At 41.7% G+C, this 18,208-nt stretch overlaps 1 protein-coding gene across 3 annotated transcripts in view; it reads left to right on the forward strand.

Moving 5' to 3' along the window:
• The window catches only part of PCCB (propionyl-CoA carboxylase subunit beta), a 72,043-nt gene extending 57,716 nt beyond the window's left edge, over positions 1–14,327 (forward strand). The window contains exons 10-15 of one of the 3 annotated variants that reach the window (XM_012451165.2): positions 3,495–3,618; positions 10,856–10,963; positions 11,206–11,306; positions 11,684–11,782; positions 12,784–12,883; positions 13,939–14,327. In XM_012451165.2, coding sequence (XP_012306588.2) covers positions 3,495–3,618; positions 10,856–10,963; positions 11,206–11,306; positions 11,684–11,782; positions 12,784–12,883; positions 13,939–14,060 — 654 coding nt within the window. In that variant the 3' untranslated portion in view covers positions 14,061–14,327. Of the gene's footprint in view, positions 1–3,494; positions 3,619–10,855; positions 10,964–11,205; positions 11,307–11,683; positions 11,783–12,783; positions 12,884–13,938 lie in introns of those variants that run through there. The other 2 variants (XM_012451166.2, XM_064378723.1) reach the window with 2 other exon arrangements.
• Positions 14,328–18,208: the final 3,881 nt, after the last annotated feature.

Below are 18,208 nucleotides of genomic sequence, written 5' to 3' on the forward strand. Positions count from 1 at the left end.
TGAAGTGATTCCAAGGATATATTAAGTGAAAAAATTCAAAGTGCAGAAGAGTGTACTGTTACTTTCCATGTAAGATAAAAGGGTAAATTAAAAGATACAAATGCAGACATGCAAATAGTACATCAGGAAATAATGAGATTAACAACAGGGTGGGTGGGACTAGGGTGGAAGGGATGGGGAAGGAACACTATTAATATTTTACATATTAAATAAAATCAAGACTGAGGAAAACCTTTAAAATGAAATACAAACTGAACCTGTTTTAAATGAATGACTTTTGAACTTATATTTTGACTATATACCTTTAAAGACAGAAATAGCTGTAAAAACATTCTAGTTAGTAGGTCTGTTTTTTGTAGTTTTATAAGTTAGCAATTCTGAAACTTCTCTGTATTTGAGGATCTAATAAATAAGTACATTTTGAGGGTAGTGGCAGCAAGATTTCTGCTGTTGGAGAAGGGAGTTGTGAATATGGCAAGAGAAGAATAACTAGAATGAACCCTATAGATGCATTGGAGTAGAATTAGAATTATCAGCATGAATGCATGATTTTTCATATAGCTGTACTTTGGACGTTTTAGAAGCAGTCGCATATACCGCTAAAAGGAACCCAGGCCTTTTGGAGAAATGGCTGATTGTGGGGCTGGGGCAGGAAAAAAACCAAGATGAACCAGAAAGTAAGATAATTCCAAAAGGTAAGGCAGTGCTCAAAGAATGATGGGGACACTTTAGAAGGACACAGGAACCAGTGTGAAGGAACTTTGGCAAATCTAGGACAATCTGAACTTAAAATGATGGTGAAAGATTATAATCCATAGAATAAAACAAAAATCCATAAGTTCATACTGATACCATATAAGTAAATGGGAAAGGCAAAGATCTGTCTTGCAGTAGATGCCAGCTAACAAATGGAGAAGGAAAAGTGGAATTGGAAAACTCGCCATTTGGGCTGCGCATGGTGGTTCACATTTTAATCCCAGCACTTTGGGAGGCTGAGGTGGGCAGATTGCTTCAGCTCCGGAGTTTGAGACCAGCCTGGCCAACATGCTGAAACCCTGTCTCTACTAAAAATATAAAAATTTGCCAGGTATGGTGGTGTGTGCCTGTGGTCTCAGCTGCTAGGGAGGCTAAGGTGGGAGGATTGCTTGAGCCTGGGAGGTAGAGGTTGCAGTGAGATGATGAGGTTCTACTGCACTCCCACCTGGGTGGCAGAGCAAGACCCTTTCTCAAAAGAAAACTCACCATTTGGCAACTATCTTGACAGTAATAAGTTAGGCAAGAATCACTAATGGATATTACATGCTAAACCTAGTGGATGAAGAACTAGATTAATGATTAAAGTTTGAAGAACAGGATTTCATGTAGTCTCAAAGTATTTCCCCACAAAATTCTTATTAAATTGGAGAAATAGTAATTTTACCAGGAAACCTGGCAGATACCACTATCACTGGACAATGGACAAATGGACAGATCAACACCTTGTGCCACTTGATGAGAATGTCCCTTCTGTGATATTCCTGTGGAAAGACTTAGCTCAAGATTAAACATGAAATACCAAAGGAACCCAAATAAAAGACATGCTTTACAAATTAATCGGTCTCTTGTCTTCAAAGATGTCATGATTATGAAAGACAAAGGTGGAGAGGGGAAAGTTAAAGGAGCCTAAAGAGACATGACCACTAAAAGTTCCATGTGATCCTGGCTCAGGTTCTGGACCAGAATTTTGTGGTTTGTGCTGCTATAAAGGATGCTATTGGAACAATTGGCAAACTTGAATAATGTTATATACTAAGAAATAGTGGCCGAGCATGGTGGCTCACGCCTACAATCCCAGCACTTTGGGAGGCCAAGGTGGGCGGATCACGAGGTCAAGAGATCAAGACCATCCTGGCCAACATGGTGAAATCCTATGTCTACTAAAAAAAAAATTAGCTGGGCACAGTAGCACACACCTGTAGTCCCAGCTACTCGGGAGGCTGAGGCAGGAGAATCACTTGAACCCAGGTGGGGTGGAGGTTGCAGTGAGCCTAGATAGCACCGCTGCACTCCAGCTTGGGTGAATAAGCGAGACTCTGTCTCAGAAGGAAAAAAGAAAATAGTGTTGTGAGCTGAGCACGGTGGCTCATACTTGTAGTCTTGGCACTTTGGGAGGCTGAGGCGGGTGAATTGCTTGAGCCCAGGAGTTTGAGACCAACCTGGGCAACATAGCAAGACCCTGTTTCTACAAAAAATACAAAAATTAGCTGGCCATGGTGGCATGTACCTGTAGTCCTAGTTACTTGGGAGGCTGAGGTGGGCGGATTGCTTGAACCCTGGTAATCAAGGCTGCAACGAGCTGTGATCATGCAACTGCACTCCAGCCTGGCTCACAGAGCAAAACCCTGTCTCAAAAAGTATTGTGGTAATGTTTTTTTCTTGATAATATCACTGCGGTTATAAAAAGGAGTGTTCTTGTGGGTTTATATGTATAAAAGACAGAGTGAGGGTCAGGCACAGTGGCTCATGCCTGTAATCGCAGCAGTTTGGGAGGCCAAGGCAGGAGGATTGCTCGAGCTCAGGAGTTTGAGAGCAGTCTGGGCAACATAGCGAGACCTCATCTCTACTAAAAATTTAAAAATTAGCTGACCATGGTGGTACACAGCTGTGGTCCTAGCTACTTGGGAGTCTGAGATGGGAAGATCATGAGCCCAGGAGATCAAAGCTGCAGTGAGCCATGATTACACCACTGCATTCCAGCCTGGGTGGCAGAGGGAGACCCTGTCTCAAAAAAAGCAAAATCGTTTATGTGGTAAAATACTAATAAATGAATTGGGGTGAGGGGTATATGAATGGTTTTTGTACTGTTCTTGAGTTGTTTTTTTTTTGTTTTTTTTTTTTTTTTTAAAAAAAGACAGAGTCTCCCTCCATTGCCCAGGCTGGAGTGCAGTGGCATGATCTCGGCTCACTGCAACCTCTGCCTCCTAGTCCAAGCGATTCTCCTGTCTCAGCCTCCCGAGTAGCTGGGATTACAGATGCCTGCCACTACACCAGGCTAATTTTTTTGTATTTTTAGTAGAGACGGGGTTTTGCCTTGTTGGCCAGGCTGGTCTTGAATTCCTGGCCTCAGGTGATCCACCCAGCTCGACTTCCCAAAGTGCTGGGATTGCAGACGTGAGCCACTGGCCTGACCTGACACTTTTTTTAGGTTGGAAATAATTTCTAAGTGAAAAAATAAAGTTGTCATAAAAAATTTGAAATTCAAATAGAACTTTTAGAACAGACTTAATTGGTGTGTCCATCTTTGCAGCATTTGAGGTTTTCTGCATCATTTCTCCCCAGCAGGGAGGAGGTGCTGCCTTTGCCTATTGTCCTGCTTTTTTGGAGAACCTGTGATAGAGCTGGAGCTGTCTACCTCTACCTCTGTAATTCTGTAATGGAAATGTCATTCTGTAGTGTTGGTACATCTTATACTTGTCTTTATCATTTTGAGCTCAGAAGTACATTTATTCCTGCAGGTTGTTGATGAGCGTGAATTTTTTGAGATCATGCCCACTTATGCCAAGAACATTGTGGTTGGTTTTGCAAGAATGAATGGGAGGACTGTTGGAATTGTTGGCAACCAACCTAAGGTGGCCTCAGGTAGGACGAAGAAGCTCTTATAAGCCTTTGTTGTGGGGTTGGAGGCCAGGGAAGCCTTGGTCCACAGTGTCTTTTCTGCCTTTTGCCTGTTCTTCAGACATGGCCTTCTGTGACCAGAGGAAAAAACCCAAATGGTTGTTGTAAAAGCTGTTTTTTTTTTCAGACAGGGTCTTACTCTGTTGTCCAGGCTGGAGTGCAGTGATACAATTACAGCTCACTGCAACTTCCCCCTCCCAGGCTTAAGCTCTGGGTAGTATTGACACCTAACAATACTGTCTTCCAATCCATGAACACAGAATGTCTTCCCATTTTTCTTCTTTTTTTATTTCTTCCTGCTATGTTTTGTAATTTTCAGTGTCCAAGTCTGTCACCTCTTTGGTTAAATTTATTCCTAAATGTTTTATTATTTTAGATGTTATTGTATATGGAATTGCTTTCTCAATTTCTTTTTTGGATTGTTCATTGCTGCTTCATGGAAGCACATGTACAAAACTGGTTTTTATTGATCTTGTAACTTGCGACTTCGCTGGGTTTGTTTATTAGCTTTGTTAGCTTTTGTTTTAAAATTTATATTGCTGCATTTTGTTTGGTTCTTCGTCTGTGGACACAGGTTATTTCCACCTTTTAGTTATTGTGAATAATGCTGCTGAATATTGTGAATATTATGAACGTTGATGAATTTGTTCATTAGCCCTCTTGTGGATTTGCTGGGATTGTCTACATACAGGATCATGTTTTCTGCAAATAGAGATAGTTTTACTTCTTCCTTTCCAATTTGGATGTCTTTTATTTTTCTTGTCTAATTGCTCTGGCAAGAATTTCTTGTACAGTGATGAATTGCAGTGGTGAAAGCGGGCATGCTTCTTTCGTTGCTCATGTTAAGGTAGGAAAACCTAGTCTTTCACCACTGTATGATGTTAGCTGTGGGTTTTTCATGATTGCCCTTTATAATATGGAGGAAGTTTCCGTCCATTCTTGATTTTCTTTGTGTTTTTTCATGAAAGGATGTTGGATTTTGTCGAATACCTTTTTTGTTTCAATTGAGATGATCGTGTGGTTTTTGTCCTTCCTTTTGTTAATGTGGTATATTATGCTGATTTTCTTATGTTGAACCACCTTTGCATTCCTGGGATAAATCCCACTGGGTCATAGTGTATAATCCCTTATAAAAAATAGACTTATAGAACAGTTATAGGTTCACAGCAAAACTGAGTGGAGAGTAGATAGAATTCCTGATCACCTTCTGTTCCCACATGCATCACCTCCATATGACCAAAGTCCTGCATGAGAGCAGTATATTTGTTCAAATTAATGAACCTTCATTGATATATCATTATCAACCAAAGTCTAGTTTACATTAGGGTTTATTCCTGGTATTGTAAATCCTATAGGTTTGACAAATGTATAATGACATGTATCCACCATTATCATATCATACAAAATAGATTCACTGCCCTAAAAATACACCATCCTCTGCCTGTACATCTTTCCCCCAGCCTCACCTTCTGGCAACCACTGGTTATTTTATTGTTGTCAGTGTTGCCTTTTCAAGAATATTATATAGTTGGAGTCATCCAGTATGTAGCCTTTTCAGATTGGTGTCTTTCAATTACATTTGAAAGTAAAGTACATTTAAGGTTCTTCCATGTCTTTTCATGGCTTGTTAGCGCATTTCTTTTTAGTTCTGAATAATATTCACTGTTTATCCATTCACCCACTGAAGGATATCTTAATTGCTTCCAAGTTTTAGCATTGCAATAAAGCTGCTATAAACATCCATGTGCAGGTTTTTGTGGGGATGTAAGTTTTTACCTCATTTGGATAAATACCAAGTAGCATGATTGCTAGATTGTTTGGTAAGAATGTGTATAGTTTTTTTCTTTCACAGTAGCTGTACTAGTTTGCATTCCCACCAGCAATGAATGAGAGTTCTCATTGTTTCACATCCTCCCCAGCATTTGGTGTTGTCGGTGTTCCAGATTTTGGCTGCTCTAATGGATGTATAGTTATACCTAGTTCTAATTTGCAGTTTCCTAATGACATATGATGTTGAGCATCTTTTCTTTTTTCTTTTCTTTTTTTTTTTTGAGACAGTCTCGCCCTGTCTCCCAGGCTGGAGTGTGTGGTGTGATCTCAGCTCACTGCAACCTTTGCTTCCTGGGTTCAAGCAGTTCTCCTGCCTCGGCCTTCCGAGTAGTTGGGACTACAAGCACATGCTACCATGCCCAGCTAATTTTTTGTATTTTCAGTAGAGACAGGGTTTCACCATGTCAGCCAGGATGGTCTTGATCTTCTGACTTTGTGATCTGCCCACCTCGGCCTCCCAAAGTGCTGGGATACCAGCATGAGCCACCGTGCCCGGCCATATCTTTTCATACATGAATTTGCCTTTTGTATCTTTTTTGATAAAGTATCTATTCAGATCTTTTCCCTGTTTTAAATTGTGTTGTTTCTTATTGTTGAGTTTTAAGAGTTCTTTGTATATTTGAGTAACAGGCCTTTTTCAGATATGTTGTTTGCAAGAATTTTCTCAATCTGAGGTGTCTTCTCTTGACAGTGTATTTGTCAGAGTGGAGTTTTTAATGAAGTCTAGCTTATCAGTGATTTATTTCATGGATCATGCCTTTGGTGGTGTAACTTTTTTTATTTTTTTGAGACAGTCTCACTCTGTCACCCAGGCTGGAGTGCAGAGATGCAATCTTGGCTCACTGTAGCCTCTGCCTCCCTGGTTCAAGTGATACTCATGCCTCAGCCTCCCAAGTAACTGGGACTACAGGTGTATGCCACCATGCCTGGCTAATTTTTTGTATTTTTAATAGAGACAAGGTTTCACCATAATAGCCAGGGTGGTCTTGAACTCCTGGCCTCAAGTAATCTGCCCACCTCAGCCTCCCAAAGTGCTGGGATAACAGGCTAGAGCCACTGTGCCCAGACTGTTGTATTTGTATCTTAAAAGCCACTGGCATTCTCAAAGGCTTCTAGATTTTCTCCTTTGTTACCGTCTAGAAGTTTTATAGTTTTGTGTCTTACATTTAGGTTTCTGATCCACTTTGAGTTAATTTTTGTGGAGGGTATAATGTCCCTATCTAGATTTATTTATTTAATTATTTTTATTTATTTTGCATGTGGATGTTGTTTCAGCATTATTTGTTGAAAAGACTGTCTTTGTTCCATTATATTGCCTTTGTTCTTCCCTCCTCCCCGCCGGCCTCCACCTGAGATGGAGTCTTGCTTAGCTGCCCAGGCTGGAGTGCACTGGTGCGATCTCGGCTCACTGCAACCACCGTCTTCCTGGGTTCAAGCAACTCTCCGGTCTCAGCCTCCCGAGTAGCTAGGATTACAGGCACCCACCATCATTCCTGGCTAATTTTTGTATTTTTAGTAGAGATGGGGTTTCACCATGTTGGCCAGGATACTCTTGAACTCCAGACCTCAAATGATCTGCCTGCATCGGCCTCCCAAAGTGCTGGGATTACAGGCATGAGCCACTGCACCCAGCTATCTTTGCTTTTTTTTTTTTTTTTTTAATCAAACATCAGTTCACTGTGTTTATGTGGGTTCGTGTCTAGATTTTCCATTCTGTTCTATCGATCTGTTCTTTTGCCAGTATCACAGTGTCTTGATTACTGTAGCACAGTAAGCCTTGAAGTTAGGTTGTATCGGTTTTCTGACTTTTTTTTTCCTCCTTCAATGTAGTGTTGGCTCTTCTGGATCTTTTGCCTTTCCATATAAACTTTAGAATTATTTCATTGATACCCACAAAATAACTTGCTAGGATTTTGATTGAAATTGTGTTGAATTTATTTATTTAATTTATTTTTGAGACGGAGTCTCGCTCTGTTGCCCAGGCTGGAGTACAGTGGTGTGATCTTGGCTCACTGCAATCTCCGCCTCTTGGTTCAAGTGATTCACCCATCATTAGAGGTACCTGCTATCATACCCGGCTAATTTTTGTATTTTTGTAGAGACGGGGTTTCATCATGTTGGCTAGGCTGGTCTTGAACTCCTGAACTCAGGTGATCTACCCTCCTCAACCTTCCAAAGTGCTGGGATTACAGGTGTGAGCCATCACGCCTGGCCGGAATTGTATTGAATTTATAGATCACCTTGGAAAGAACTGACATCTTGACAGTGCAGATACTCCTCAGTTTGTGATGGGGTATGTTCTGAGAAACTTACTGTAAGTTGAAAATATCATAAATAAAAAGTGCATTTAATACTCCAATAAACCCATCATAAAGTTGAAAAATTGTAAGTCAAACCTAATCCTAAGTTGGGGACCGTCTGTGTTGAGTCTTCCTATCCTTGAACATGGATTCTCTCTCTGTTTGTTTAGTTGTTGTCTTCCCTTTTTATTGAGGTATAATTGACAAATAAAAATTGTGTCTAAGGTGTACAGTGGGATTATTTAATATACATATAATTTAACAAGTTAACAGATTCGTCACCTCATATAGTTACTTTTTCGTTGTGATGAAAACACAAGATCTACTCTCATAGCAAATTTCTAGTATACAATACAGTATTATTAACTGTCACCTTGGTGTAAGAGTCTTAGGACTTACTCATTTTCTAACTGAAAGTTTGTACTCTTTGACCAATATCTTTCTTTTTCTTTTTGAAACTGAGTCTTTCTTTGTCACCCAGGCTGGAGTGCAGTGGCGTGATCTCTGCTCACTGCAGCCTCTGCCTCCTGGGTTTAAGTGATTCTCATGCCTCAGTGTTTCGAGTAGCTGGGACTACAGGCATGTGCCACCACACCTGGCTAATTTTTTGTATTTTTAGTAGAGATGGGGTTTCTTCATGTTGGCCAGGCTGGTCTCAAACTCCTGACCTCAGGTGATCCACCCACCTTGGCCTCCCAAAATGCTGGGATTACAGGCGTGAGCCACCATGCCTGGCCTGACCAGTATCTTTCCATTCTTTCCACTCCAAAGCCCTCGGCAAATACTGTTTTACACTCTGTTTCTATGAATATGACTTTCTTAGATTCCACACGTATGAGCTTATAACAGTATTTATCTTTCTATGGCTGACATTTTACTTGGCTTAATGTTCCTCAAATTCATCCTTTTTGTTTTTTGTTTTTTTGCAAATAGTAGTATTTCCTTCTTTTTTCTTTCTTTCTTTTTTTTTTAAGACGAGATTTCACCGTGTTGATCAGGCTGGTCTTGAACCCCTGACCTCAGGTGATCCTCTTGCCTTGGCCTCCCAGAGTGCTGGGATTACTGGCATGAGCCACTGTGCCTGGCCTTTTTTCTTTCTTTCTTTTTGAGATAGGATCTTGCTCTGTTGCCCAGGCTGGAGTACAGTGGTGTGATCATGGCTCACTGCAGCCTTGATCTACCTCCTGGGCTCAAGCAACCCTTTTGAGCAGCTGGGACCACAGGCATGGACCACCATGCCCAGCTAATTTTTTGTATTTTTGGTAGAAATGGGGTCTTACTCTGTTGCCCAGGCTGGTCTCGAATTCCTGGGCTCAAGCAGTCCTCCTGCCTTGGCCTCTCAAAGTCTGGGTTTACAGACATGAGTCACCATGTCTGGCTTCCTATTTTTTAATGGTTGAATAACATTACATTGTATGTGTGTCTGTGATGTTTTCTTTATCCATTCGTTTATCATTAGGTACTTAGGTTGTTTCCATACCTTGGCTATTGTGAATAATGTTGCAGTGAACATGGGGGTGCAGATGTTTCCTTGAGGTACTGACTTCAGTTTCTTTGGGTATCTATACCCATAGTGGAATTGTTGGATTATAATGGTGGTTCTCTTTTAATTTCTTGAGGAGGCTTCATTCTGTTTTCCATGATGGCAGTACCAGTTTTATCTAGTTACTTTTACATTTCTTTTCTTTCTTTTTTGTTTTTTAGAGACAGGATCTTGCTCTGTTGCCTAGGCTAGAATGCAGTGATACAGTTATAGTTCACTGCAACCTCAAACTCCTGGGCTCAAGCGATCCTCCCACTTCAGCCTCCTGAGCAGCTGGGACTACTCAGATGTGCACCTCTATGCCTGGCTATTTTTATTTTGTATTTTTTGTAGAAACTAGGTCTCACTGTATTGCTCAGGCTAGTCTTGAACTTCTGGCTTTAAGTAGCCCTCCTACCTCAGCCTCACAAAGCTCTGGGATTACAGGTATAAGCCACAGTGCCTGGCATCTTTATTTCTTTCTTCAGAATTTTATCATTTTCCAGCCAGATGCAGTGGCTCATGCCTGTAATCCCAGCACTTTGGAAGACTGAGGCAGGTGGGTCACTTGAGGCCAGGAATTTGAGACTAGCCTGGCCAACATGGCGAAACCCCATCTCTACTAAAAATACAAAAATTAGCTGGGCTTTGGTGGCACGTGCCTGTAGTCCCAGCTACTTGGGGGGCTGAGGCACAAGAATCGCTTGAACCTGGGAGGCAGAGGTTGCTGTGAGCTGAGATGGTGCCACAGTACTCCAGCCTGGGTGACAGAGCGAGACTCTGTCTCAAAAAAAAAAAAATTACTCTTTTCTGGCCGGGCATGGTGGCTTACACCTGTAATCCCGGCACTTTGGGAGGCCGAGGTAGGCAGATCAAGAGGTCAGGAGTTTGAGAACAGCCTGGCCAACATGGTGAAACACTGTCCTTAATAAAAATACAAAAAATAGCTGGGTGTGATGGTGGGTGCCTGTAATCCCAGTTACTTGGGAGGCTGAGGCAGGAGAATCATTTGAACCCGGGAGGTAGAGGTTGCAGTGACACGAGATGGTGAAACCAACATGGCGAAACACTGTCCTTACTAAAAATACAAAAATAGCTGGGCCTGGTGGCTCATACCTGTAATCCCAGCTACTTGGGAGGCTGTGGCAGGAGAATTGCTTGAACCCGGGAGGTGGAGGTTGCGATGAACTGAGATCGTGCCATTGTACTCCAGTCTGGGCAACAAGAGCAAAACTCTGTCTCAAAGAAAAAAAAAGAATTATGGTTTTCCTCATACACATCTTGTATGTGTTTTGTGAGGTTTATACCTAAGTATTTTGGAGTTTGGGTGTTTTGGGGGTTAATGGTTGTATTAATCTGTTTTCACACTGCTATAAAGATACTACCTGAGACTGGGTATTTTATAAAGGTAAGAGGTTTAATTGACTCACAGTTCTATATGGCTGGGGAGGCCCTAGGAAACTTACCAGATGTTATAAAACAAATTCCCATTGTGGGTAGAACTGGGAATTGCCTGGATACTCAGTATGGATAATCTCTTTCTTTCTAGGATGCTTGGATATTAATTCATCTGTGAAAGGGGCTCGTTTTGTCAGATTCTGTGATGCGTTCAATATTCCACTCATCACTTTTGTTGATGTCCCTGGCTTTCTACCTGGTAAGTCATTGACAGAGTAGGGGCTAGGAGAATTGACTTTGCCCAGTAAGGCACCCATTTTATTTGGAGATCTTGCAGAACTCCCTGAGGACTTGTAACTTCTCTATATATTCTGGGTGTCCAGAAGATAGGGCTATGTAAGGAATGGCCCTCTCCGGAGGTGGGAAAAACCTCACAGCTGAGAGTGGCTGGTAAACCATGTGAGGACTTGTGAGTATCTAGTAACTCTTCCTCATGCCTAGGCACAGCACAGGAATATGGGGGCATCATCCGGCATGGCGCCAAGCTTCTCTACGCATTTGCTGAGGCGACTGTGCCCAAAGTCACAGTCATCACCAGAAAGGTGAGGACCTCACGTTGGAGGCCATGACCCTGCTCACTTTCCTACAGCATCATCGTGGTGGGAGGTCTGGCTGAGTTTTACCAGGACTGGAAGGAGTACATCTTGCTCATCCTTAAGAAGATCTCTTGAGGACGTTGTTCCCAACCCTGCAGAGGTGTCTGTGGTCTTTTAACACAAGGGAACTAAAAGCAACTTGGGAAAAAGCCAGAAAAGATAATGAGTATTAACTTTGAAAGGCCTTCCAGACCGTGGGCCTTCAGGAGCCCAGGAGGGCCATTCTTGTTTTTTGTCCCCATTTTACCTGGCTTCCTGGGGTCTTTCAGGATCGTGAGCTGGTTGTCTCAGGCTCTAACATTCAGCATTTGGATCCGTTTTAGGCCTATGGAGGTGCCTATGATGTCATGAGCTCTAAGCACCTTTGTGGTGACACCAACTATGCCTGGCCCACAGCGGAGATTGCAGTCATGGGAGCAAAGGTGAGGGCCTCTAGCTTTTCCCTTTCCAGATCCAAGGACTGTACTCTCCCAGCCACAGCTCAAGGCATGTTGGAGAGAGGCCGAGGCCCCTAGGTGAGCCAGGACTGAGGCGAGTGGGGCCTGGACCTTGGCAAGTTTCCTTCCTGGGGCTCCAGAGATAGCTCTGCCTCCCGTCCTGTACCCTTTCTTGAGGCCCACACTGGTGTCTTCATGCCAAGGTGGGTGCAGCAGGTGAAAGGAAAGTGAGAGGGTCCAGAGTGGGTTTTGGGATTGTAAGTAAAGGGGGCAAAGGGTTGAGTCAACTGAAGTCACCTCTAGGAGGATTGGACGTTCTCCCACTCCACCTCAGCTTCCAGGGAGTGCCCCAGAACTACTCTTTGAAGCTCATAAGAAGCTGAACTGTAGGTCTGACCCTGGTGACGTTGAATAGGTGCTTCATGTTGCTTGACCTATTCCTCACTCCTTCCCTGCTTTGAAGTAGCTGTTGTGGTTGAATCGGATTAACTAGCAGGCCCCCTCAGAGCTGACTTACAGGTGCTCTGACTTGAAGGCCAATCCTTTTAATTTCCAGTTCACTCTGGCCACCGAACTGTATACTCAGGTCTCATGGTGCTGAAAAAGGGAAATAGCGCTTTTAAATTCCCCTTGATATGAGACTGTGCATTTAATAATGGAAAACAGGGCTAACATCTTTGGCTCAAAGAAGTATGATGAGTGCAAAGGGAGATGGTACAATGGGCTCTAGGGAGAGAAGCTACTGGCTTTTGCCTGACTGCCCCTCATTGAGGCCACAAGGAAGCATCCCATCCCATCATGCAGCCCCTTGTGTCCTGACAGCCCCAGGCAGTGCCTCCCTCTATGCTCTGGCCTTTAGAGCTGGCACTTCCCTCCAGTACACTAATTTACCAAGAAATTTGCAGCCACACACAGTGATAATGGGTTGAAGGAGGTCTGTCCAGGTTGGGACCATCAGTGACGTTCATGAACTCCTCTGGTCACAGGGTGCTGTGGAGATCATCTTCAAAGGGCATGAGAATGTGGAAGCTGCACAGGCAGAGTACATCGAGAAGTTTGCCAACCCTTTCCCTGCAGCAGTGAGAGGTGGGACTGAGGTGGAGAGGGCAGCTTTGTTTGTTTGGTCACTTGCTCATTCTTTCTCTACAGAAAATGTCACATAACTGCCTTTTTGCCTTTGCAGTCTAATCTATTGACTAGTGAGGGTTGGGGCTGTCCCTGGGTAGTCATCACTTAGGACCAAGGACAGTGGAACAGGCTGCTTTGGTAACCACGATTAAAATGACATTGCCCAAGTGTATTAAATTTCCAGGTGTTGTTTCAGTTATCTAGTGCTGTGCAGAAATCCGCCCTGTAACTCAGTGGCTTAAACTACCTACCATTTTCCCCTCTGCTTATGGTTCTGTGGGGTCCACAGTTTGGTCTGGGCCCAGCTTAGTGGTTCTTCTGCTGGTCTTGCCTGGGATCACCCACACAGCTCTAGTCATTCTGTGGCTTGACTGGGGCTTGACAGTCCAGAATGGCATCAATTACTTGGTAGTTGCTGTCTGTTAGCTAGACTCTCTCCCCACCTGGCCTCTCACCCTTGAGGAGGCTAGTCCAGGCTTCCTTACATGGTGTCACGAGAGTAGCAAGAGGGCAAAGGGAAGCTGAGGCCTAGGTCTGGAAGTTGCACAGTCATTTTTGCCACATTTTATTGGCCAAAGAAACTCACAAGGTTAAGTGAAGGAATACAAATTCACCTCTTGATGAGAGAAGTGGTAAAGTCATGTTGCAGGACTGTGTACAAGGATAGGAGGAATCGTTGTAGCCATTTTTGAAAATCTAGATATATTTTCTTAGCTGTGTTTCCTATTGAATTAATTGTGGCAGGATAGAGGCATTGGAGCAAGCAGGGTACAGGGAACGTGTCAGATTTTCCTTTTCTTGCCCAATGCTCCTAGGCCAGAAGTTGGGGACCTGCCAGAACAGGCCAGCTGCTGGGATGCAAGGGAGAATTCATGGGGCCTACCCTCTCTGTATCAGGTTGGGCGCTGCTCATACTGCTGGCCCTAGGGATGGTGCCCAGGCTGAGCAGAAGGTTGAGGGGAGGCATCATCTGGGGGTGCAGATGATCCACTCCCTTTTCTGTGCTTCACCAGGGTTTGTGGATGACATCATCCAACCTTCTTCCACACGTGCCCGAATCTGTTGTGACCTGGATGTCTTGGCCAGCAAGAAGGTACAACGTCCTTGGAGAAAACATGCAAATATTCCATTGTAAACAAATCAAAGGAAGAGAAACCAAGAACTGAATTACTGTCTGCCCATTCACATCCCATCCCTGCCTTTTGCAATCATGAAACCTGGGAATCCAAATACCAGTAATAACTTAGAATGACTAAGTTTATTAAATTCTAGAAAGATCTCTTTTGTGCCTTACTGTAAAATTATTTATGAAAAATTTTAATTTGTATTTTTTGAGCATAAATTCAAATTTTTATGGTGGAAATCTGAAAAATCAATAAAACTGGAAAGAAAATAGTACAAACAGTGTTATTACCTAGAGCTGATTTTTATTTCACACCTCTGGGTATTCTTCTTTATCTCTCAAGCTTTTTTTTTTTTTTTTGAGACAGAGTCTTGCTCTGTCGTCTAGGCTGGAGTGCAGTGTCCCGATCTTGGCCCACTGCAGCCTCTGCCTCCCAGGGTCAAGCAATTCTCCTGCCTCAGCCTCCCGAGTAGGTGGGGCTACAGGTGCATGCCACCATGCCTGGATAATTTTTTTTTGTATTTACTATTAGTAGAGACGGGGTTTCACTGTGTTTCCCAGGCTCGCCTCGAACTCCTGAGCTCAGGCAATCCGCCCCACTTGGCCTCCCAAAGTGCTGGGATTATAGGTGTGAGCCTCTGCTCCTGGTCCAGATGATAAGCTTTTAAGGCAAAGTATTTCTTAGGTTTCAGTTTATTTAAAACATATAGATAGGGCATATTTTTATAATATAGATAATATAGATAGGGCATATTATGTCATATGCCCTATCTACCTCCTAATCCCCCTGTGAATTGAGGATTAAATGTGATGTTTGCAATTGTGGTATATGTGTTAGCAGAACAGATGCTCAGTAAGGTATAATACCCTATGTTGACTTAGGTTGACTTAGGCTATTTCCAGAAATGTGTTCTTAACATTAAAAAAAAACTTAATTGTGAAAAATTTTAGGCCTATAGAAATGTTGCAAGAATTGTATTGTTTCTACTTCACCTAGATTCTCCCGTTGTTAATATTTTCTACATTTGCTTCATTTCTTCCATATGTATATATATAATATAGAATATGCATATTCTATATGGTTAGATGTACTAATTGTATCAATATAATTAATACAATTCATAATGTATATCTAACAGGATTATATATAATGATATATTTGTATTATATAATTATATGAAATATATCATTATATAACTGTATAACATATAAAATATAATTATTTAATTGACCCCTTTGAAAGTCAGTTGCAGATTCATGACCTTGTGTTCGCGAAGACGTGTGTGTATCTCCTAGGAACGAGGTCCTTTGTCTTACATAGTCTGCCTTTCATGACGTTGACATTTTACTTGCTGGTTATTTGGTAGAGTTTCCTTCAGTTTGGGCTGTCTGATTGTTTCCTGAGGTTTAGATTTAGATAAGACTAACACATATTCCTTTCAGTGTGTCACATCAGTAAACACACGATGTCAGTTTTTCCTGCCGTTGGTGATTGATTCTGATCACATGGTTAAAGTGGTGGCTGCAGAGGTTTTTCCACAGTAGTTACCATTTTCTCTTTAGAACTGATAACTAATTTGTGGGGCATTATTTAATCTTGTCTGTCAGTAAACTTTGACCCGGGCCAGGCGAGGTGGCTCATGCCTGTAATCTCAGCACTTTGGGAGGCCGAGGTGGGCAGATCACCTTAGATCAGAAGTTCAAGACCAGACTGGCCAACATGGTGAAGCCCCATCTCTACTAAGAAGACAAAAATCGCGCCTGTAATCCCGGCTACTCGGTAGGCTGAGGCAGGAGAATTGCTTGAACCTGGGAGGCAGGGGTTGCAGTGAGCTGAGATCGTACCACTGCACTCCAGCCTGTGTGACAGAGCTAGATGCTGTCTCAAAAAATTAAATAAATTTTCACTCCATAATTTTAGTATTCATTGATGATTCTTGTCAAATGTTGAGTTCCTAACCCTCTCATATCTATATTTATTAGTTGGAACTCTAGCTAAGGAAGAGCTTTGTCTTCTCCTGTTTTTGTTTTCTTAGTATCATTTAGGGCTTGATTTTTTTTTTTTTTGAGACAGAGTCTCACTCTGTCACCAGGTGCCAGGTTGGAGTGCAGTGGCACGATCTCGGTTTACTGCAACCTTCACCTCCTGGGTTCAAGCAATTCTCGTGCCTCAGTCTCCCGAGTAGCTGGGACTACAGGTGTGCGCCATCACGCCCAGCTAATTTTTGTATTTTAGTAGAGACAGGGTTTCACCATGTTGGCCAAGATGGTCTCGATCTCTTGACCTCCTGATCTGCCCGCCTCAGCCTCCCAAAGTGCTGGGATTACAGTTGTGAGCCATTGCACCCGGACTGGACTTAATTTTTTTTTTTTTTTTAAATTTGGCCGGGCGCGGTGGCTCATGCCTGTAATCCCAGCACTTTGGGAGGCCGAGGCGGGTGGATCACGAGGTCAAGAGATCGAGACCATCCTGGTCAACATGGTGAAACCCCGTCTCTACTAAAAATACAAAAAATTAGCTGGGCACGGTGGCGCGTGCCTGTAATCCCAGCTACTCAGGAGGCTGAGGCAGGAGAATTGCCTGAACCCAGGAGGCGGAGGTTGCGGTGAGCCGAGATTGCGCCATTGCACTCCAGCCTGGGTAACAAGAGCGAAACTCCGTCTCAAAAAAAAAAAAAAAAAAAAAAATTTAATGTTACTCATTTCGATGCTTACAATGACCCAGTTTGGTTAGTGGGAGCTCCTTCAAGCTGGCTCCCCAAGTCCTTTTCTATGTCCCACTGATTTCTTTTTAGTATTTCCTTATTCTGACAAGATAATGCTCCAGGCTTACATTTTCCTTGCTCAGGCCAGGAATTAGCAATTTCTCCAAGGAGTTTCTTTAATAGGTATGTAGTAGTAGTTTCTTGTTTTCTTTTAGCAGTTATATCATTTAGAAGCTAAAATTGGCAGTAGATGTTCACATTGATACTGGAGTATCATTGCTTTGAGGCATTTCAGCAGAGCTAGGAAAATTTATGCAAATACTTGTGTATATATATAAGGGATACATGTATATATGAATACATATGTCATATTTTTAAATCATGAGTTCATACTGAAACTTTTAATCCAACAACATGGGTGCTGCTTTGCCTTCCCCCATTCTGTGTTGGTCTCTCTTACCACAATAATAACACTGGCTCTCAGTATCCTCAATGTGTTTCAGTCATTTGCTCAGTGCTACCATAGATACAAGTTTCAGAATCACTACAGCTCTATCAATAATAAACCTTCACAAGTTCAAGACTTCTTTGTAGTTCATTTTGTCTTTAATTGAAGATAACATGGTTAAGTTACCTGAGTTAGTTAACTGAGTGGTTGTTGTGAAAATGAATTAGTCCTTTTTGCTTGTAAACCACTTTAAAGCTTTTCCTTGGCCAGGCATGGTGGCTCACACCTGTAATCCTGAGGTGGGTGGATTATGAGGTCAAGAGATCGAGACCATCCTGGCCAACATGGTGAAACCCCATCTCTACTAAAAATACAAAAAATTAACCAGGTGTTGTAATATAAAATAAATTACATAAATATAAAATTACATAAAATAAATTACATCAATATACATATTAATATATATTAATATATAATATATAATTATATATTATTTATAAATATATAATATATAATTATATATTATTTATAAATATAAATAATTATATAAATATATAAAATATATAAAAATAATTAAATATATATAATATATAAATATATTTTATATAATTATAAAATATATATATTTGTATATATAAATATTATATATATTATATATGTAAATATATTTATATATAAATTTTATATAATAAAACAAAAAACCTCACTAATTAGATATATATAAAATAATATATATTATATATAATATATATAAATATATAAAAATAAATATAAAATAATATAAAAATACAAAAAATTAGCACATACCTGTAGTCCCAGCTACTCAGGAGGCTGAGGCGGGAGAATCGCTTGAACCCGGGAAGCGGAGGTTGCAGTGAGCTGAGATTGCGCCACTGTACTCCAGCCTGGTTACAGAGTGAGACTCCATTTCAATAAAAATAAAGCTTTTTCTCCACATTGTTGACTTGATTTTACTAAGTAAATCATTAATAGTTTTACCAGTACTG

This window comes from Aotus nancymaae, unplaced genomic scaffold (genome assembly GCF_030222135.1).
Source record: "Aotus nancymaae isolate 86718 unplaced genomic scaffold, 86718_ANA_hifiasm-v0.15.2.pri h1tg000019l, whole genome shotgun sequence".
Lineage (NCBI taxonomy): Eukaryota > Metazoa > Chordata > Mammalia > Primates > Aotidae > Aotus > Aotus nancymaae.